This window comes from Myotis daubentonii, chromosome 3 (assembly GCF_963259705.1).
Source record: "Myotis daubentonii chromosome 3, mMyoDau2.1, whole genome shotgun sequence".
NCBI lineage: Eukaryota > Metazoa > Chordata > Mammalia > Chiroptera > Vespertilionidae > Myotis > Myotis daubentonii.
In genome coordinates, this window is record NC_081842.1 from 119,046,983 (window position 1) to 119,069,429 (window position 22,447).

The 22,447-nt window shown below is 45.4% G+C and overlaps 1 protein-coding gene across 1 annotated transcript; it reads right to left on the reverse strand.

The window, feature by feature from the left end:
• Positions 1 to 6,888: 6,888 nt before the first annotated feature.
• Positions 6,889 to 7,990, reverse strand: LOC132229372 (zona pellucida sperm-binding protein 3-like). The gene is given in 2 exon segments (XM_059686042.1): positions 6,889 to 7,954; positions 7,957 to 7,990. Coding segments are annotated over 2 exon segments (1,095 nt in total). The 3' UTR covers positions 6,889 to 6,893.
• Between the last annotated feature and the right edge of the window lie 14,457 nt (positions 7,991 to 22,447).

A 22,447-nucleotide genomic window follows, 5' to 3' on the forward strand; every position in this document is an offset into this window, starting at 1 on the left:
AACTGGTGACCTTTTTAAAAACAATTCCATTCATTCATTAGACATATTTTCATTGAATGCCCACTATGTGCCCGAGAGGACACTGCGACTGAGGATATCTTGGATTGTAAGGAGTCCCTTATAGAGTATATAATGAATGGGCCACCTTCCTGCCAAGACCCAGGGTAAAGTTTTTCCCTTAACTTCGACTGGATAAAGCTAACAGCCCTTGGGAAATGCTTTGTGACTGCCTTGGGATAGACAATGATGAAAAATTAATACAGTCCAGTGTCATTTGTTTGTACTAACAGAGGCCAAGGAGTTGTTGGGATGCTTGAACCCCAAAAGCTATTTGAAAAATTTTCTTAGTTACTAGACTATATTAGATTGAAATAACTGAAATTACTAGATTCAACTACGTTTACACTATATACAAAAAGCAATTTCATATTCTCCACTCCAATATTTCTTCCATTGCTATACCTTTAGTGGAATGGCTCACAAGAACGAGATGGAGATCATTTCCTCTTTAGCCCTTGCCTCTGATGAGGCCAGAATCCAGGAAATAGAGTGGTGTCTGGGTTAACACAATCCTGGGAATATGAGATCTGTATACCCTATTCCAGCGGTTCTCAACCTGCAGGTCGCGACCCCTTTGGTGGTCTAACGACCCTTTCACAGGGGTTGCCTAAGACCATCCTGCATATCAGATATTTACATTATGATTCATAACAGTAGCAACATTACAGTTATGAAGTAGCAACGAAAATAATTTTATGGTTGGGTCACAACATGAGGAACTGTATTTAAAGGGCCAGAAGGTTGAGAACCACTGCCCTATTCTAACTGGTGGTTGTCACAGCACCTTCTCTGGTTGCTCTTACAGAAGCAAACGTGTCAGCCTGAGGCAGGAGACAAGGTTCTAGTCCTAGTCCTTCTAATTACAAGTCACAGCATGAAGCCTAGGCATTCCAGACATGGAACCCATGTAAGCTATTATTGGTATCACCATCATGATTAGCCATATGGCTTTGCGCAAGTTACTTAGCCTTTCTAAGCCTCAGTTTCCTTATTTGGAAAATAAGGAAGACATGCATGAAAATGCTTTGCCAAGAGCTGTAGAAATACAGTGGAACCTCATTTCTCAAACATCTCCCATCTCGAACAATTTGCTTCTCAACCTGACAACCCTTTCATGCTGATACCTATATGGTCAGTCACACATCTCTCAGGTGACAGAGGAGAGAGTCAGTTTGCAAACATGAGTCAATTTGCCACTGTTAAAAATCTCAGGATATTGTGCTGTGAATATTTTGGTGGGTTTTTTTTTTTTTGCTTTTGTTGCTGCTTATAATTATTGTTAAATTTTCACTTCTTATTGTACATTTCCTTTCCTTTTTGTTAAATTTTCACTTATACTTAATGTTCTTTTTGTTTTTAAAGTGTTTATTTATGGATTAAACAGTACAATAGACATGTACTGTATGTAAGAAAGGTTAAAACGGAATCATTTGGGGTCTGGAACAGGTTAATTCAATTTACTTTATTTTTGATGGGAAAAATATGATTCGGGTTTCAAACAGCCTTCCAGAAGGAATTAAGTTAGAGAAACGAGGTTCCACTGTGTAGGGGAGACTACATGACTCAATGACTGGACATTGGTTCATCTTCCCCTGCTTCACAGCATGTGAATTCAAGGGCAGGACCGAGGCTGCCAGTGATGGGGGCACTTTAGAGGCCTTTGTCTCCTAATTGATGCAATGTGCTAAGTGAGCTTAATGTAAGTTAATTAATGGTGCTACTTAGGGTGGAATTACCTAGGCGGAGCCTAAAGCAGCATCAAAGGAATGAGCAGGCAGGTGTCTCTGGGGTAACTGAGGAAACATGGCCAGGAGGGAAACTGCTAAGAGGCCAGACCCTGAACAAGCCCAGGAGGGAGGCTGCCTGCGGGCAAAGCTTTCAGTCAAAGGGCTGGCTTCCACGCCTTCCTGTTTACAGCTATGGTTTGAATTTCAGTTTTGCTTGAGTCTTCGAAGCTGAGTTTCTGGGCATTTCCTTGGGAATGGAGTCAATTTTTTGGAAACCACAACTTGAACGGAGGAAGGAGGCTAGGTGATTTAGCTTCTATCTGTGTTCCTTTGGGACTTATGGAACTTTGGTGCTCCCTGGTTAAAAGCCTTAATTTGGTTTTGTGTCCTGTGAAATGGGGGAAATAGCAGGTCTCTCTTGCTGCCTGTCCAGGGACACAAAGACCCTTTAGAAAGGAAGGTGAGCCCCTGACACTTCGGAGCTTCGGAATATGTGTCAACAAAATGAAAACCCTGTTTATTTTTAGAAACCCAGTAGTGCGCAGAGAGTGAAAATCAAACATTCCAGGGAAATTTTATTTTTTTCTCCCAAAGACACGTGTTGCTGCGATTACCCTACAAATGTGCTGTCACAAGTTAATACAGCACAGCCTGGCTCACTTGAGGGTGGGAGAACACAGAGCAGAGATCCCAGCTGATCGTCACTGGGGCCCCCAATCTTCTCCTCCAGTGACAAAGGGCACATGTGGGTCATTATAAGGACATATGCAAATTCCTTAGCTTTGATGCCTTATTGGTGGATTTTGTCAAAATGTAACTTAAAAGGTTATAAGTGTCTATGGCTTAGAAATCTCAGAGCATCAAGTCAGGCAAGAAATATTCTGTCTCTTACTTATTTTCCTTGATTCCTTTTCTCCTTTGGTCCATAATGGCTTTTCACCACCCCAATATTTGGAATTAGCTGCAGTTTCACTCTTGGCTAGAGGTGTCTCAAAAGTGCAATCCAGAGCCACAACTGTAGTGGCTGCAGAGCAGAGGAGGGGCTGGTCTTTGCTTTCCTCCTCTCTCTGTTCTTCATTCTTGTCATCTCAAACCCACGTGTCCCGCCAAATTTCCCTGACTGACAGACAGGGCTTCTGCCCCCCATACCTTATTGCTTTAATTGCCCCTTTTGAATCCTCACCTGCTGTCCTCTCCGCCCAGCTGCCCCTGTCCTTGCCCTGACACCTCCAGCCTTTGCAGTGTGGGAGCAATTGCTGCAGGATGCTGGGAAATCGGAGGTGCTCTTGTTCAGGAGCCCAAACTCCTCCATGATCTGTCAGAGCCTCTTGGCTGGAACTGAAACCCTCGTTCATCAGAAATACAACCCGCCCCCCCATCCCCACCTCTCCACAGAGGCCAAAACCACAGCTGAAATGTCTCTTAGGGAACTTCCTGAGCTTGGCAGTGGGGAGGGGACCGTAGGCACAGGGTGCAGCTGAAGTCCCAGCTGCTGCTTGCCTTCCCGTGACCAGGCTCAGGTCAAACCTGCGAAACACACTTTCATGTTCTCTGGAGACACCTGTTGTTCTAGTGGCCAAATCTTAAAGCCTGGTAAGCACATACAGAGATTGGCTCACTAACCAAATAGCAAAATAGGGTTTCTGATGTTTTCCTGAAAACAAAGGAACAATCGTAGGTCTTAGAACTAGCAGCGCAGACATATAGTAATTGGGAAAGCTTGTTCAAACGCAACCCAAATATGACACGCATTTCAAAAATGCACTCAGGCTGTTTTGCAGCCCACGACACCTCAGTCTCATCCAGAGCTTACGAGTTTAGAAAACCAAAGGGAATGACCGAGGCTTACCTGGACGCCGTTGTAGGGTCAGTTTCTAATCCAAGTAGAAGATGGTCCGTGAAGAAAGCCAGGCACAGCCTTATTTTGGGCCACCAGGGTGCACAGGTGGTCCCAGAAGCAGGTGCTGGCGACCCACAGCGCTGCCGAGGATGAGACACCTCTCGCTGTCAGCCTCACCTTCCGTCTGTTCCAGAGGGCTTCCTGGGACTCTTGCCTGCTCCCGTCCTGTGGGCGACTTCAGAAAAGGCAGAGGGGCTTTCCCTCACTGCAGACTCACCTGCGCCATCTGGAGGCCTCTCGCAGCACTGAAGATGCTGGTGCCTTGCTCTGCAGGTTAATCCCCTCTGCAGTCTCCCTGGACACACACACACCTGGCTTTTGGCTTCCTGCCCAGAGACAGCAGTTGGGATCTGTGAAATCATTGATTTGTTTTTGTGGGGGTCAATCTTGCTTCTGTCAGAACAGCCAGAGCCTTTGGGCACTGGAATGCTAAAAAGCTATGTTAGCATTAAAATACCATTGATGAAAATGGGTTCCTTAAGGGAGACAGTCTTGATACATCTACTCAGCTTTGAAACCTGCTGGCACGTTCCTGCCCTCCCCGATCCACTGCAGGCTTGAGTCCCAGGGCAGCCCTTTCTCCTCTCTCCCAACACTGCACGCGCCACCATATGCTCCATGTAACTCCAGATAACCACTTACACCCATTTAACTCCAGATAAATAGAGATATCTCATATAACTAGATAATCAGGAAGATGTTTGAAACACAAACATTTTGAAAGAATATTGCCTTTCAGTATCAATTGTTTCTTCCTCAAAAGTTAAATGAATAAAAAACAAAACTCTCTCCCAACCCCACCTACAACCAGGGGAACAGAACGGCTCCTCTAGGCAGGATTGACTATGTTCTCCTTTTCCAACTCATCCTGGCTGCTCTGATACATATGATTTAATTCACACAAGAACAGGTAAATGGCTTAAGAGAGAAAGAAACAGACAACTGTGTGGGACTCAGGTGAGGACCCTGAAAGGCTCTTCCTGCCTCTAGCAAGGTTGGGCAGAACCATATTTACTCCACTTGGCCAGTGTGGATGATCAATCCAGACAGTGAAAGTTCCCAAATGAGAAACTTAACTTGAATTTTAGGCTTGGTCATTCATATTGCCCATGCTCAGCCCAATCTGAGGGTTGGTCATAAATTAAGATTTCCAACACTATTAAATTAGGAATGTAGGAAGACAAACAGAAAGTAAGTATTCTGGGCTAATCTTTTTTTGTTGTTGCATATAATTTTGACATTTTGGTGTGTTCAAAATAAATGGGTTTGAGGATGGAGATTATTTTAGGTGTAGCTTTTTTCTATTGGAAATTAAAAGGTAACTTTAAATTTACCAAAGAGAGATGACACTGATATTGCCAAAAAATGGGAAAAGAGACAGGAGAAAAAATTAGAATGGGCACAGAATATGAATGCTGTAGTAGTGTGGTAGGCAGTTAGACAGACACGAGCAGAGCAAGGATGATGGGGCAGGTACAGAAGGTCATCAGGACAGAAAGCTCTGGGTGCCTAGCCAGGGCCTCGCCCCAGGGTAATCTTTCCTCCCCTAGCATATCACTGGTCATAGGCTTTAGACTCCTGACCTCTTATATCACTGGTCAAGCTGTTCAGACCCTCCCCTGACCTTTCCTCCCCTGGAATGTTGCTAATCGTGCAGGTTAGACCCCCTTAGATGGGGGAACACAGAAGGGGGCTAGAGAATAGCCCTGAAGCATTAATCCCCCAGGACAATGAGGTTCTGACCCACATCAAAGCCATCTAGGCCTCAGTTGTGTTTCAGCTCCAGGCCCAGAAATCAGCAAAACCAGACTAGTGATGCCATGGTTGACACAGGACCAGCTGCATTGAATAATAACCCCCCCCCCCCGCACCCCCCCCCCCAGCTCTGACCAATCAGTGGAGACCAGGAACCTGAAGGACACACCTGGAAAGCTGATGAATATTCTATTGAGATCTTCCTCTGGGACCTCCCTAAAATCCCTTAAAAGCCCTTAGGACAAAAGACCCAAAGCTCTCCCTCCCCAGAGTACGCCCTGCCTTTCCCCTTCCCCTCTTCTTTCCCACTAGGTCTAGGTGCGTTACCATTACCTTCCTCTCTCCTAAGCTCCAAGTAACTTTCTTTTGCCTCTGTAGCTTATAGTTTGAGTCTTTTTTCAAAAAAATTTTTCTTTTCTCTCTTTCTATTTTTTCCTTTCTTTATTGATTAAGGTATTACACATGTGTCTTTACCACCCTCCCCCTCCCTCCACCACCACTCGCCAGATCCAGAGATAGTTTGAGTCTTGACTCTGAATTCTTTCTTAGCCAGAACTCAAGTACCAAGTTTGCTGAATCAAGGGTCTGGTCTGACCCCACAGATCTAACACCTGGTGCCATTCTCACTGCCACCAATAGGAGAAACCAGAGATGTTTTTTCCCTCTCTCTATGAAAACTCTAGAATATTATGCCATTAAAGAGTGTTGCAGATGGTTATGCTTGAAATGTTCACAGTCATCATATCCAAATAAAAATGAGTATACAAATTAGTTCAGATGATTAAGAGAAAGAATGAAACAAGAGAGATTATTGCTTATCTTCATCATTTTAGGCTCCAGAGCTTTGAAGATACATGATTTTGTTTTGTTCATTTCTTAAGAGACTGGGACTAAGATAGCAAAAGTTTACCAATAGTATTTTAAAATAAAAACGTGAATCAAGATTGCAGACCACGGTTGGGTGGATGGGGTCTCTTGCGATGGTGCAGATGGAGTGTAATGTAGCACACATGCTTTGTGCACTGAGCCCTGACTTCCAGCCTCCCCTTCATGCAGTGTGCACAGATGCTGAGCTCAGCAGAGGGACCCAGCTGAGGGCCCTGGCACGATAGGTAAGGCAGGCGCCAGGTCTCAGCTTTACTAAGCCACAACTTTGCAAATAGTTGTGGATATTTAATAGGACTCCTATACCAATAGAAAAGATACATGGATTAGTAGGAATGACCTCTTAGTAGATTCGAAAATTTCTAGTGAGCAAAACCCAGCCATATTCTGGTTGTTGTTATTTTAAGCCTGTGTCTCAATTACTAATCTCATGTTGAGTGAGCAGGAAGAAAACCCTTGATACTCACTTCTTCCATCAAAATACCATTCTTCTATATTAATGTGTTTATGCATCATTTTTTTAAAATGTTTTGTTAACACTTCTTTTATTGGGAAGCATACACAGGTCACTTCCCAGGGTGGGAAGCAGCCTGACGCCACTTGGCAAGTCCCAGAACAATGTTGGCCAGAGTCAGGGATGCCACCATTGCTAGGACTAACCCCAGCATCAAAGAGGTGAGAGAAGAGGTCGACTCCTCCACGTCAGGGTTACTAGTCTTTCCCAAGAAGATCAGTGGCCCCACTGTGACATCTGCCTCTTCTGTCATTTGCCTGTGCCTTCGGGAAGCAGACTCCTGCCCCTGTTCCACCAGTTTCCTGGAACGACTTGGAATGCCATAGCTGCCCTTGTTACAGCAGTGACAGATATCAGCAGTGCCTTCTACTGGGGACCAGCTGTTGGAGGACTTGCTGAAGGACCAGGCTTTGTTTAGTTGGTCTGGGACTTGGTCAGCTGAAGTGACGTTCAGATGGCAGGTGATATATATCATGTTTCTGGAGTCATTAGCAAAGTGGAACACATCCGCTGTGAACTGGAGAGTCTCTGGCCCCAGTCTGGGTGCTTTGAAAGCAGATGAAGCATCAGAGAGGCCATCCACGAGACAACCATGGAAGTCCACAATGGTGTGATAAGGGGAGGCATTCCGGTTTGGCGTCAGTGTAGCCACACAGTGGTCCACGAACAGTCGCAGGGGCACATGGCTGCCAGTGTGAACTTCGACCTGGAGGTGGGCTATATCCCCCAGCTTGAAGGTGGGGGACCTCTTCTTGGAGCTCCAGTTCTCCTCCATCAGGTACAGGGAGAAAACCAGCTTCTCTTCCGAAAACACTGTGGTCCTGAAGGGCACCCAGGTGGGCAGGATGGCATGGCTGCTCACATTGCCCTGCCTGGGGAAGCGGCATTCTATGGGCACCTCCATGTGGTTAGTCCTCACGATGGACAGATTTCCAACAGGGCGGGGGTTGTGGAGCAGGAAGGTGCTGTACACCAAGGCATCCTCCGTCACCTGCAGGCTGTTGCCACATTCATGTAGCCCAACCTCAAACCTGACCACATCATCGGTGTCCGTAGAGACCAGGGGCTCACAGTCCTCGGGGTCCAGGGTGAGGTCTGCAGGTCTGATGAGCTCCCAGTGCCAAAAAGGTCTTTGCTGACAGTGACCATGAGCTGGGCCTCCAGACACTTCACCACAACGTGAGGGGTCCCTCTCTGCCATATGGGCTGGGAGTAGTGACAGCACTGTTACAGCAGTGACAGATATCAGCAGTGCCTTCTACTGGGGACCAGCTGTTGGAGGGACCAGAGCAGAAAGCAGATGAAGAGCCCATAGCTCAGCGCCATGACACCTACAAACACTCCCTCTAGTCGCATCATTTATTCATTCAGCAAATCCATGTGGAGCACCTCTAGGAGCCGGCACTCTCTGAGGTGCTGGGACACCACAATGAGAGAGACAGTCAAAATCACTGGCCTCAAGGAGCTTATACAGTTGACTCTTGAACAACACTGGGGTTAGGGGGTGCCCCTCAAAATTCCATGTGTAACTTTTTACTCCCCCAAACTTAACTACAGTTGTCCTTGGCATCCATGGATTCAACTAACTGCAGATTGAAAACAGTATTTTTGATCCATGGTTGGGAATCTGCAGCAGGAAATCTGTGGTTGTGGATGTGAAAATACTGGTTTGAAATGAGGTTGGTTGAAGTGGAGGATGTGAAACCCATGGCTATGAAAGGACAACTGTATTTACCAGTATTGACAAAAATCCACACAAGTGGACCTGCACAGTTCAAACCCATGTTCTTCAAGGGTCAATTGTACTCTGTTATCTAAGAACTATGTCATACACTTTCCGGAGGTGCTAAAAGCAGACAAGGGGTAGGGCACAGCTCAGCTGTGAAGGTGGAACTATTATCATCTACTGGTGACAATTTCCTGCTATCTAATTACTGTCTGAAAAAGTGTCATCAGAGCAAATGCACCAAATTATGGCGCTCCTTTCTGGAAGCTGACCCTGACATTTAACTGTCTTTACCTAACAACTCACCATAGCAAAGTTCAAACAAAGTTTATACAAATACTGTTTCGATCTGCAGTTAATTGAATCCATGGATGTCAAGGACAACTGTAGTTAAGTTTTAGGGGAGTTAAAAGTTATACATGGTTACCTACAAAGAGAGTTTTTTCTGAGTTTCCTCCAAGAAATTATGCTGCTCAAATCATAGTACAGTTATGAGTATTTGATGTGATTTTTTTATGCCCATACTGGGTGCTCAGTAAAACTACATTATTCAGAATAAAATGACCATTAGCTCTCTCTGTGCCATGAAATTTGCAGCTTCAAATCTGTCCCATGACTAGCATAGAACTGGAATTGTTTCCTAAGAGAACCCTGCCCCTGCCTTCTTGGGGTGAGGCCCTCTTAGCACAGCTTCCTTGTTCTAAGATGTGTGGACCTCAGCTCTGCTGGCAGGCACCTCATCGGTTCTGCCCTCCTGAGAGCATGGCTAGCTAGTTGTTAAAGTATTATCTAGACCCCTGCTGCTCCCCCTTATCACAGCTCTGTAGGCAGAAAAGACAGGAAAATAAATATTTGTGATTTAAAGTCTCATGCTGTTGTCCTAAAAGTGAGGATCCCTGCCCTAGACCTTGGTTTGCAAACAGATACCCAAAATAGCAGAATGAAGTTAGGTGGTACAAAGGAGACAAGCTAGCAGATGGAGAACGAGGGTGCATGAGGGTAGTGCTTTGGCTAATAAAGGGGTCAGGATTGGCTGTTCTGAAAAGAAAGGAGGGATTCTTGCAGAATAGGAGGGAAAGGTGCAAAAGCCCAGGGGAAAGAGCCAGTTGTGCTGGCAGCCCTTTAACCCAGAGAAACCCGATGGCTGAAGAGCAGGGAACTGGCCTGAGGGGGTGAGCCAGGCTCGGGAAGGGCAGTGGAGACCATAGGATCAGGGGAAGGGATTTGGATGTTCTTCGAAGTATGTCATGATTTAAAGATCAAGGAAACTTATTTTAGGAGAGGAACAACCTCTGTCCCTAGCAGAGTGAGAAGGAGAGAGACTGAGTCATGGGGGCGCATGTGCACAGGTCCAGGGGTGGGCAAACTTTTTGACTCAAGGGCCACAATGGGTTCTTAAACTGGACCGGAGGGCCGGAACAAAAGCATGGATGGAGTGTTTGTGTGAACTAATATAAATTCAAAGTAAACATCATTACATAAAAGGGTATGGTCTTTTTTTTCAATAGTTTCATTCATTTCAAACGGGCCGGATCCGGCCGGTGGGCCGTAGTTTGCCCACGGCTGGGTTAGACCCTTGTCTTGTCAGCTAGGCCCAGGGAGATAAAAGGCTAAGTGAGCCATTAGCAGGCCTGGGGAGTGCGCCTCCAGAGCAGAAAACAAGATGGGACAACTCCAGGTCAAAGGCAGAGCCGAATAACCAACGTGGGCTACAAGTCACTGATTTAATCCCATTTGAGAGTGAGATTCTGCATTTAGTTATTTAACTAAACATTGCCACACTCAATACCCCGCTGCTAATTAAAGCAGTACGAACCTGGCTCTCCTTTACTACCTATTTACTCAGGATTCCCACAGTGGACAGTTTATTAAAAAGGCTGCCTGCCTGGATTTGGCACCCTCAGCTGTCAGTAATGACTCTGGTTACAGAAAGTATCATCACGAACCCTAGGCTGTGGATGGAGAAACAGAGCTGGGAGAAAGCCTTAGGTCAGGATCAGAGTGGAGGGCAGGGCAGCTCCCCAGTGCCCTCAGCTCTCTCCGCTTTCCTTTTTGTGCTGGCTCAACCTATCGCCATTATGTTAGCAGTAAAAGTATAATTGAAATTGATCCTCGCCCAAAATGACTTTGGGAGCTCCCACAGTGCAAAGGTTCAAAATACAAAATCTTTTTTATAACCTGTAATATTGTCATTTAACCCAACAGTACAGATCAGTATGGATTATAAAACCTACTTGCATTGTACCAGAAAAATTAAGAGAAGGAGGAAAACAGTTTGGGAATATGGACTATTGATGTCTTCATTTAAAAATCAACAAATTCATTTTTTAATGGTCAAGTTCATATTTTTAGCATAATTGATGGCTTTGGGGCAGTGGGGTCAGGGGTTCATGGGATTATTATCCTATTATCAGTGGATATCCACAGCAGGGGAATATGAGGCTATAGTCTAATCACTTGTGAATGGAATTTTATCACACTTTTTTGCAGGTTATTTGTAAAGCAGAGGATTCATCAATGTACAAGGGCTAATGTGTTCTCGGGGGACATTTAATTCTACAGAGTATATAGCATGTCCTTACCCGGCACCTAGTAGCATGGGTGTGAACTCAAAAGCTATGGTGGGTAAAAGAAAACCAGATTAGGGACAAAAAAAGTATTTTGATGGGATTCAACCTGGCTGACACAGCTGCTACCTGTCAGCTGCTACCCAGTCTCTCATCTCAATCATAGATTCCCATCTCTATTCAGGGCAATGCACCTGGCTAAACAGCTACATTTCTCAGCTTCCCTTGCAGCTAGCATACTCGCAGGCTGTAGAACTGGCCAATGAGCCATCACAGAAGTGTGTGGGACTTCCCAAAAGGCTGCTTAACAGGCTAACTCATCTGGGAGGAGAGTTGCTCTGTCCTCTTCCCCTTACTCCTTGCTGCTGGCTAGTGCTAATGTGATGACTAGTGTGAAAATGGTGGAGCAAGAGGACAACTGAGTTTTGGCCCCTGAGTGGAGCTGTCACGTCAGCCCTGAATTATCTCCCTCATTAATGGGAAAGTGTAAACCTCAGGCCTCTGTTAATAGAAGCTTAATTAATTTGCACAGTCTCTCATGAAAAATCTGAATATGCAATTTATTTATTTTTAGGCAATAGAGATTTAAGAAAGCTTAGCTTTTATATTGGTTATAGTGAAGTCTCATTCAGAGTATAAAAGAAATTGAAGTGTTGGTTAACTGAAAAGATTCTGATTTGTGAATAGGTAGTGAAGAGTGAGGGTTCCTTGCTGCCTAATGATGGCCCTCAATGGGCCAGAGAATCTAGCCCATGGAGAGCCAGAGGTGCCAGGCTCCAGGTTCTGAGTTTGAGTGCCAGGAGAGTGTGGGTCAGGGTTTGGCCCCTCTCCAAGCCACTCAGTTTAGAAATCTTCAAAACTCAAGTACAGGGATAGGGTTTAAGTTCAACATGGTTCCCCACAATCGGGCTAGACATTAGGGAGATGGGACAGGCTCTCCTCTGCCCACCCCTTCAAAGGAACCAGGAACTTCCAACCACACTCTTTGGAGCTCCTCCAAGTATAAGAAAGACTCCAGATGGATATTCTCCCCATTCATTTACTAGGCAAAGTAGCCTAGGCCACAGTATATGGGTTTTATATGGATAGTTTTGGAGGCTGGGTTGAGGAGACAAAGCCAGAGTCAGGAAAAACTGAAGCATCTTATAATATAATCCTAACTAGAGGCCTGATGCACGAAATTCATGCACTGGGGTGGGGTTGGGGGGTGTCCCTGAGCCTGGCCTGCACCCTCTCACAGTCCGGGAGAATATCCATTCACCAGTCTCTGCCAATTGTTGCTGAAATGCAGGTCCATAGAGCTTCAAGAGAAACTAAACAAATATGGATTCTTAAAAAATGAAAAATCTTCCCATTTAAAAATATTGGCTACAATTTTATGTTTCTAACCTGCCCACAAAAACTCTGTCTTATCAGCAATTGTCAGAGTCAGGGCAGAACATGGGGTGTGAGACAGGGAGGTAAACAGGCAAATAACGCATTTGATTTAGAAAGCTCAGGAGAAAAAGAAGAGAGGCAAACTAAGTCCTATGAAAGCACAGGGCAGAACAGGTTTCTCCCAATTGGAAAGTGGGGGTGGCTTCATGGAGGGGGGCACTGAGATTAGGCCTTGAAGAAGAGATGAGAATGCTAATAGTAATAATGATAATAATTAGTGTCCAGCATTATTGAGTGCTTCCCATGTGCCAGGCACTAAGTACTTTGCATGACTAAGCTTGAATAATCCTCATAACAATGCTATGAGATAGTCATGCCCAGCACCCCATTTTATAGGGCCTGCGTTCTTCTACCAGTGCCCACCTTTGGGTGCCTCATCCCTCAGGAGCTGGGATTCCAGTTCCCAGATTGCTGGGCTGTTGAAGCTGTCAATGCCTCTCCCTTTCCTATTCCTGTCACATCTCCCTTTGACCACTGCATTAGCTTCTCTAATTGGTCCCCTTGCTTGCACCCTCCACCCTCAGATTCATGTCACTTCCCAGTTTAAGATCTTCAGTGGCTCTTGACTGTCCTTGATATAAAATGCCAGGTCATTGTCTTAGTTACTAAGCCTCAGTATACCAAGCCCTTCACAACCTGGCCTGGCCCATCTCTGTGGCCTCTCATGGAGCCAGGGCCACTCTACTCCTCATCACCCTCCACCATGTGGGGATTCCTAAAGCTTGGAAACCTGGCATTGATCCAGTATGGCCCAGTGCTTAGAATGTCGGCCTGCACACCAAAGGGTCATGGATTCGATTCCCGGTCAAGAGCATGTACCTGGGTTGCAGGTTCAATCTTTGCTCCAGTAGGGGTGTATGCGGGAGGCAACCAGTCAATGTCAATGTTTCTCTCTCTCTCTTCCCTACCCTTCCACTCTCTCTAAAAATTAATGGAAAAAATATCCTCAGGAGAGGATTAATTTTTTTTTCAAACGATAGGGCTTGGAGGTTTTGGTGGAATAAATTAAAATCTTTCATTCTAGTCATTCTGACATACTCAGTTTGCAGAATGCTGTGCCATGTTATTCCCCACTCTGGGCTGAGGATGCTGGCTCTTCTGCTCAGACACCCTCACTCACACCTCATGATGCTCCTTTGCTGAAGGCTTTCCCGATGCCAGGAAAGTGTGCCCACTTGACTGTCTTCTTCACCAGATGTCAGTACAGTCTTTCTGAACTGAGCATAGCACCTGGCCCATGGGAGCAATTTTTCAATAAACTGCTGCAAGAATGAGTAGGTGACAGGTGTGTTGTTGCCTCCTTTAATGCTCTCTTTTTGAGCAAGAGCTCATAACAAGCATGTGTCTCCTTAAATGCACACTCAAGCAACTCTGTGCTGCAAGTGGAATAAAAATGTGCTCACAAAATACATTGTAAAATAGCTCTCAGGTCATAATGGCATAGGAAGAAACACCAGTAAAGCTGTTTGTTTAGCTGTTGGTTGCCTGAGCTGGAATGGCCATCCCTTACTGCCCTGCGGAGCTGTGAGGTCTCCCAGGTTCTCTGAGAAGCAGACATCCTAGCTTTGTCTATTTGACATGAAAGACAGACGGCAGGAGAGAAGTGCAGCAGTTGAGGAGAAAAACAAAGAGGAGATAAGCTCTCCTTATCTTGCTTATTCTGAATAGAATGTTGATGTCTACATATTTTTGTAAAAGATCATATTTTGGTAATAAGATGGCAACCCCAGGGAATTTGGTCTTTTATGGCAGCAACTCCTGGTAATCACTTTATTAACCAAGTTCCCCAAGTGCAGCAAATGACCGTGAGACACCTATGGCCGACCCTCATCTGCCCTGACACTAGGGGTGAGGGTGGGAACTGAGCTCAGGGAGGTTGCTTCTTTCCCACAGTGCAGAGGTTCTCCAAGAGTGGCCTCTGACCAACAGCATCGCATCCCCAGGGGCTGTTAGAAATGCACATTGTCAGCTTCTGCTCTACTCCCGAAGCAGAGACTCCAGGTGGGTCCAGTAGGCTTCATTTTCACACATGCTCCAGGTAATTTCCGTGCTTAGGAAGCACTGTCTTAGTCCAAGGATTGGGCATTCTCTTTGGGAGCTAGGAGGTGGCTCCTACCCCTGGGAAAGGTGCAGTGGAAAGTGAGTAGAGAGTGGAAGAAAGGGTTTTTCCTGGAACTACTTTCTCCTTTGGACTAATCCACACTCATGGTTCCAGCTCTCACCTCCTATATAGAATCTCAGATCTCTGATTTCTGTCTTTACTCCCTCCTTGAGCTTTCTTTCCCCCTATATGTATTAGTCATTCAATCTACAGAGCTATTATAGCTTCAAATCTGAAACCCATAAAATAAAACTTGTTTTCTCCCATTTTAATTAATGTGACTTCCTTTGTTTATTATTCCCTCCTTCTCATAATTATTTATCAAGGTTCTCCTATGGCCAATTCTGTGCTGGGAGAATTTCTACTTTACATGTGGTCACCAATTCTCACTCACACAGATACAGAGGCTGGTGTTTATTTTCTCCTCTACCTCTTCCTCAGGCTACTGTGTGATTGGTTTGCATAATTTCTAGCCCCTGGATTCCTAGACCCCTGGCCACTACTCTAGTCAAGACCCTCTTCACCCCAATCCAACTCAAGAAATACTGGTACCTAGAACCTGAAATACCAAGGCCCACTGAGACAGAAAGCAGAATTAACACAGGCAGGCCTTGTCCTCTAATAATTTAGTTTCTGAATCACTGCAGTAATTTATTAATTACTCTTCCTTCTCCTGGGCTTCTCCTCTCTAATCCAGTTTATAACCTATTTCTAGACTAATCTTCCTAAAACACTGAGAATTCCACTCCTCTGCTCATAAGTTTTCTGTGTTTCCTGTGTTTCATAGAGGGTCAAGTCCAAATTCCTTAGCTTTAAGTGCTGACCTTCTACAGCCTGGACCTTGCTCTCACAGTCAACTTTCCAATACTTCCCAAACTGCCCTCCAAGCTCTCAGCGGTATTCCCGTCTCCAGGGACATTAACGGTCCTTTGCTCTCCCCACCCTTCTGCCTCGTTGGCCACGTTCCCTCCCATGTGGCCTGCAAAAGCCCTTTGCAATGGCTACCTTTCTGAAGGCTTCTTGGATGGCCACAACCTGCAACACTCTCATTCCCCCTCCCCCCAACCCTGGCCACATTTGGCACTGAGCACACACTGACATTTGGTATTGTAGAAAATAAGCCTCTGTGGTCCATCCTTAGTGTAGCCAGCTTTCAGTAGAAATATACTAGCAGCATGCTTACCAGCCAGTTACTGAACCACAAGGCTTACGCAAATAAAGTCTCGGGGAAAACTGTAATAAGAACAAGGAAATGTGCATGTGACCAACAGCACCTATTCCAGGAAGACCTTCCCAACACAATTAGACCAAGGGAGGTGGAGACAGCTAGAAAGGTCCTCAGCCTACTTTTTAAATAACCCAATAGGAAGCAATAAGACCTAGGCAACATTCAGGAAAGAATGTTAACCCCATAGTACTCAACCAGTGAGGAACTAGGGCAGGGACTCTTGTGCACTAGGGATAAATTGCTTGTTGTAACCATCCCAGGTGTGCCTGATCAACCAGACACCCAATCTTGCAAGACCACCATTAAAAGTTTTGCTTTTGCCAAACTTGCACTTTGTCTCTGAGTCTGTTATTTGAATTTGGACAGGTGAGCTTTTCTCACAGTATGGATTACCTTTTTATATGTACTCATGTCCCCCAAATTAAACCACAGGGGCTTAGTCAGCTTACACCAGTGCTGTTTACCTCATGGACTCCAGGTTCTGTGTATATGGCAATGGTTAGTGGAGCCCAGGCTACCTGCTGCCTCCTTTGCTTACTCTGCCATATAATTTCCAAAACATTATCATTGCATTTCCCCCTAAAGACAGCAGCAACCATTTCAAATTTCAGCAGCAGACTTCCTTCTGGTCTGCTTGAATACACTGGACTCCTGCTATTCCTGGTCATCTGGGCCCAGGCCCCCTGCATCCAGGGCCTCTCCAGGGACTACAGGGCAGGAAATGCCCAGGTCTCTGGCTGAGTGGAGTGTGGTGTGGGTGGGCACAGAGCTCACTTGCACAGCCCCTGGGCATTGCTTCCCTGACCCCACTGGCCAGCACACTGCCACATGGTCCCCCTTGTTGGACTGTGTAAGGTGTCTTGGGTGTGTGTGGGGGCACACTTGCATCACCAGGGGTATGGTAGAAATCTGGGGCACTGGTGTTCTCTGGCATAGTCAGAGGTTTTGGTTTTTAAAAAAGCTTTACAAAGGCCAAGCAAATATAGGATCGCTTTACTGGTTACAATGCACATGGATCGTGGTCCCCCAATGGATGACCTCAGATGGCGTGGGTCCTGTTCTTGGCCTCTTGGTGGCTGCCTTTAAGACCAAGTCCAAAAGGCAAAGCTTTGTGGTCATTGGTAATAAGTGAGAGCACAAGCTCCTTAGCCAACCTCCACTCTGCTGGGTAGACCTGTGTGTGACTCACTTCTATGAAAACTGCTGATGGGTGTGTGTGGGGAGGGGGGAGGGGGGCACCACCCCTGGCTAGAAGGGCCCGGGCACTTGTGCTCCTCAAATTAGAAATGTATGTTTACCAAGTGTTAGTTGGATTTGTTTCTAAACCTTTTTAGGTCAGTTGCCTGTGCTATTTAAATTATTTGAAACTTTAAATTTAGTTGATGTTATGCAAACTGATGAGTAAAATGGGAATTCAAGTGAAAAATACTTTGGAAAACCTGCTTAATGTAGGTTTGGTGACTTGTTTAGTGTAGTAATTTATTAATGTAGGTTTGGTCACAAAAATGTTTGGTGACTTGTTTAATAAATTGCTAAAGATATTTGTGAGACAGCTGTAGCGGAATGGGTAGAGGAATTATCCTTTCTAATAAAAGAGTAATATGCAAATTAACCATCACTTCATCACAAAGATGGTGGCGCCCAGTCCCCACAGCTCCACCGCTGGAGTGTTTGGGCCTGTCAGCCTGGCCAGGGGTCACGGGGACCAAGCAGAGAAGCAGGATCTGCCCATGCCGGTGGTGGATCAAGCCTTGCTGCTCTGCCACCTCTGGAGTGTCTGTGGCCAGCAGGGCCTGCTTGGCCATCACTGTGGCGACCCGTGAGCAGGCAAGTGCGCCCACAGACAGCACCCAGCAGGGCCTGCTTGGCCGTCACTGTGGCGACCCGTGAGCAGGCAAGTGCGCCCACAGACAGCACCCAGCAGGGCCTGCTTGGCCGTCACTGTGGCGACCCGTGAGCAGGCAAGTGCGCCCACAGACAGCACCCAGCAGGGCCTGCTTGCCCATCGCGTTGGTGTGGGGCAGGCAGGCCTTGCAGAGAGCAGAGAACCATGGGGAGTGGGCCCAAGCAATCAGTAGGACATCCCCTGAGGGCTCCTGGATTGGAGAGGGTACAGGTCGGGCCGAGGGATGCGCCCCCGCCCCATGCGCGAATTTCGTGCACTGGGCCTCTAGTAAAAATATAGAGGACTCTGAACTCCAGCTTCACTGTATCTTTCTGCTCTAACTGCACTTTAAGGAAGCACAGGCTGGATATTCAATTGGGTGTATTACATATATGGCCTTTGCAGAGAGGACCAGTAAGACTCAGAAGAGGCCTTGACTCACATTCAAAAGATAAAGATGGGCAAATAAATGTATTCTTGTGTGCTTTAAGTTAAAATGGTTATTTTATTTTTATGATTCCCACTTTAACTGATTTTTTTGATCCAGTGGTCTGTCTGTATCATATAAGATACATGCACATTTCCACTGGGCGTACACTAAAGTCACCCTATTAACTTCACCCTGGTTAACCCAGCACTCTGATTTTGAGGAACACCTCCCCTGGCTAAACAATATGTACCTACAGCTTTTAGTACCTCGGAGTGAGGCTATGACTTCTCATGGATTGGCTCATCCAAGACTGGCTGCTGCCTGTAATTAGAAAGGCGCACTGCTGCCTGTAGGGCCCCTGAGCATTCTGCCCGCGGCTGCCCCACAGAGGTCAAGGTTTGGGGGGAGGGGAGCTCTGGCTCTCACACAAGACAGTGTAGGTGTGGGGATCAAGAGAAGGTGGGAAGAATGAGCTTAATCTTCAGAAGCCTGGGCTCCTTTTCACCTGTTGCTTGTGGGTGACAGAGAAACCCTCATTAATAACAGACAGTTTACTGGGATGGGTGTAGGTAGAAATGGACATCTCTTCTTTATTGTCTTAGAGCACAAAGTTGAGTTCTCCCTATTGGAAATGGTGAAAAGTGGCCCTCTTGCAAACTCACATAATCAAGAAACTAAGAGGAGAAATTTAGACCTGTCAGCAGCATGACTGACAAGAGAGCAGCAGAAAGATAAAAGCTGACATTGCAGGGTGAGCCGGCGACACCAGGGTGAATTTCTATTCTTTGTTTAAACACTGTGCTTTTAAAGAGTTCATTTTGTGAAGTGGTAAATAATGCAAGAAGTCAATAACAAGAGACTATTTACAGACCTGGTCCCTCACTAAATCACAGAGTTGAGAGTTAATATTTTCCATATTCTCCATTCTTTTGGAAACCCTTTGTACCTTTTGCACAGTCCTTACCAGGTCTGATCCTGTACCACAGGCTCATGTGCTCCTGCACTCTCATTGCTGGGAGTAAGCTCCTTTGCCGGAAGCCGGTCCATCCTTGCTGCTTGACACAGTCGCTGCAGGAAAGAAACATCTGCACAGCATATGTTTCAAGGGACCTGGCGTATATAGCATACTGTTCTTAATATGTTTGCTCCCCTTAGCGCTGTGTGTTTTAACGAAGGTCACCTCTCCGAGAAAGGTTGTTTCCCCAGGTAGGAATTTTTCCCTGAAGTCAGGGAGGGGATGAAACTCCTTAACTAAGTGCCAGGCGGGTAGTTAATCACTACAAACAATCATGCTTAAGCTACATAATCTTTACTCCCTGGAATGGAGATAAGAAACGCCCTAACCTTTGTAATAGAAATTGACAGGATTAAAAACAACTGGGATAAATACGGATGTAACAAGACAATAAACAGCAGAACCTCTCTGGAGATCCTAACCAGAACTTCGCTGGAGATCCTGGCTAGAGATCCTGGCTAGGCTGCTGATCAACTGAACGCTGTCTCTTTGTCATTCCTTCTTCGCCGACTCCGTCCGCACCTTTGGGGACCCCTGGACCCGCTGGGGTTGGACCCCAGCACTCCTTGAAGCCAGCATCCATCTCTGAGACCCACACAGAGTGTAGGAGTGTAGCAGAGTCTGTAAGCACATGGTAGATGCACAATTCATATCTATGCAATGAATGAATGAATGAGGTGGAAATAGGGAAGTAACATAGGTAAAAGAGACTGGACTTTCATCAACTTCTGAGTTATGCCCACCAAACACTGATCTGAGTGCAAAATCAATTTCAATATTTTTTAAGGATTTTCTCATTTTAAAAATATATTTTTATTAATTTCAGAGAGGAAGGAAGAGGGAGAGATAGAAACATCAATGATGAGAGAGAATCACTGATTGGCTGCCTCCTGCATGCCCCCCACTGGAGATCGAGCCCGCAACCTGGGCATGTGCTTCTGACCGGAATTGAACCAGGGACCCTTCAGTCTGCAGGTCGATGCTCTATCCATTGAGCAAAACCGGCTAGGGCAATTTCAATATTTTAACAAAATAGTATTTTAACAAAAATAATACCTTTGGCCCTGGCTGGTGTGGCTTAGTTGGTTGGCTCAATTCCCAGTCAAAGGCACATGCCTGGGTTTCAGGCTCACTCCCTAGTCGGGGGCATGCAGGAGGCAGCGGATCAATGCTCTGCTCTCACATCAATATTTCTCTCTCTCTCCCTTTTCTGTAACCCATTCCAGGCACTGGAAGCTGGAATAGGGCCCTGAGCACTTGGTACACATACTTCCTCCATGTCAGAATGTGGTGCTGGTGAATGGTTGAGTAACTGCTGAAAAGTGAATTAAGAGAAATTTCTATGTAGGATGACCTCTCTTTTATATCTAATATTATTTACATTTTATATACTTAGGTAAAAAGATAGCCTGGTTAATTTCAGTGGTGGCTTTTTGTTATATGAGAGCTTAAAAAATAATTAGACTTATTTCTTTCCTTCACATATAAAAGCAGTCTGGACATGTTGAAGATAATTTGGAAAATACATAATAATCTAAAAAGTTCATAATCTCACCCCCCAAGATCATCATCGTTAACATATTGATAGTAAACATTTCAAACCTTTTCTCTGCATTGCTTGGTTCCATAATTGGGATCAAACTGTACATGTAGTTTTGTGTGCCCTGAATGTACTCTAATATATTTAATAATCCTTCTAAGTTTGGACATTATGAATTGATACTTCCATTCAAAAATTTTTAATGTATAAATTTACTTAGTTTACAGCCTACACTGGTTCTTTAAGGTTCTTGCGAAAGAGCAATCTCCTGCCCTCTTCTTTTTGATCCTTTGAAGCAGTCACTTTCTTTTGTTTTAGTTGGTTATTTTGGAATTTACCTCCACACCCTCCGCTACTATGCTTATATTGCTATGTCTTGAATCTTCAGCTTTAGGCACTAATGGCATCTCCCCATGGAAGATGAACTTTAGTCCCCTTTCACCACCACTACAATATCTACAGCACTGCCCCCACAACATATACGCATACTTGCAGCCTCCCCAGTCCAGTTGTCTTGTAACGTTGGTGAGCTTAGCATTTAGCATCTATGTTACATTATTATGTGCATGTAAATTCTGTTCACAGTTAAGGCACATGGTATATCATGGTTGCTTTTCCCTTCTCGCACATACTTTTTCCCCTGGAGTTCAAACATCCCCAGGATTCAGAGAAGCCAAAGGAGGAGAGCCAACAGCAGCTAGAGCGGCTGTGGCCTGGCTGCCACGGACAGTGACCATGTGTGTGAGCTGCAACAGCCCCTGGTGCCCTGCACTACTTTCCTACCATACAACAATGTGGCTGCTGCTCCATTTTCATCTTCCAAATCTCACACAAAATGTCTCTTTGTCCAAGGCTAATCCGGAACCACTCAGGGAGGGAACTCTGGGAGCACAGTTTTAGCTCAGTGAAGTTGATGGACACAGTACGTTTGCAATCCAATCTTCTTGAAAAAATCTGACCTGCTCTGTCTGAGCTGGTCATCTCTGTACCTGGCACACTGCTTGCCCTGGGTCATCTTCTTCATCCAGGTGAGTCCTTTTGTCTTTTTTTCTTTTGATTTAGTCCTCCTGTTTCCTGGATCCCATGGTTCCCCTTTCTTGGTTTATACTCTTGTTTCTGTTGAACACATCTTCAGGAATGCTCAGGGAACAGCCAGCAGGGATTAATAGGCAGTGAATGCTTTGGGATCTTGAGTGTCTAAAATGCCACTCTACTCCTCTTTTCTGTTTTTATGAGAGAGAGAGAGAGAGAGAGAGAGAGAGAGAGAGAGAGAGAGAGAGAGATCCATTGGTTGCCTCCTGCGCACATCCTGACCAGGGATGTAACCTGAAATCTGGGTATGTGCCCTGACTTGGAATAGAACCTGCCACCTTTTGGCTTACACAACAACACTCCAACTGAGCCACACCGGTCTGAGTGCCACTCTACTCCTTTTAATTAATGGTTTGGGTTGGTATAAAATTCTAGGTTACAAATCATATTCTTTAAGCATTCTAGCATCCAGTGTTGAAGTTGAGAAGTTCAAAGCCATTGTAATCCCTGGTCTTTGTATATAATCTATCTTTTTGTTTGTCTTTTTTTCCTAGAAGCTTATAGCATTTTCTTATTCTCAAAGTTCTGAAATTTTATGATGATATACCACAGCATGATTCTACTTTCATCCATTGTGTTGGGTAA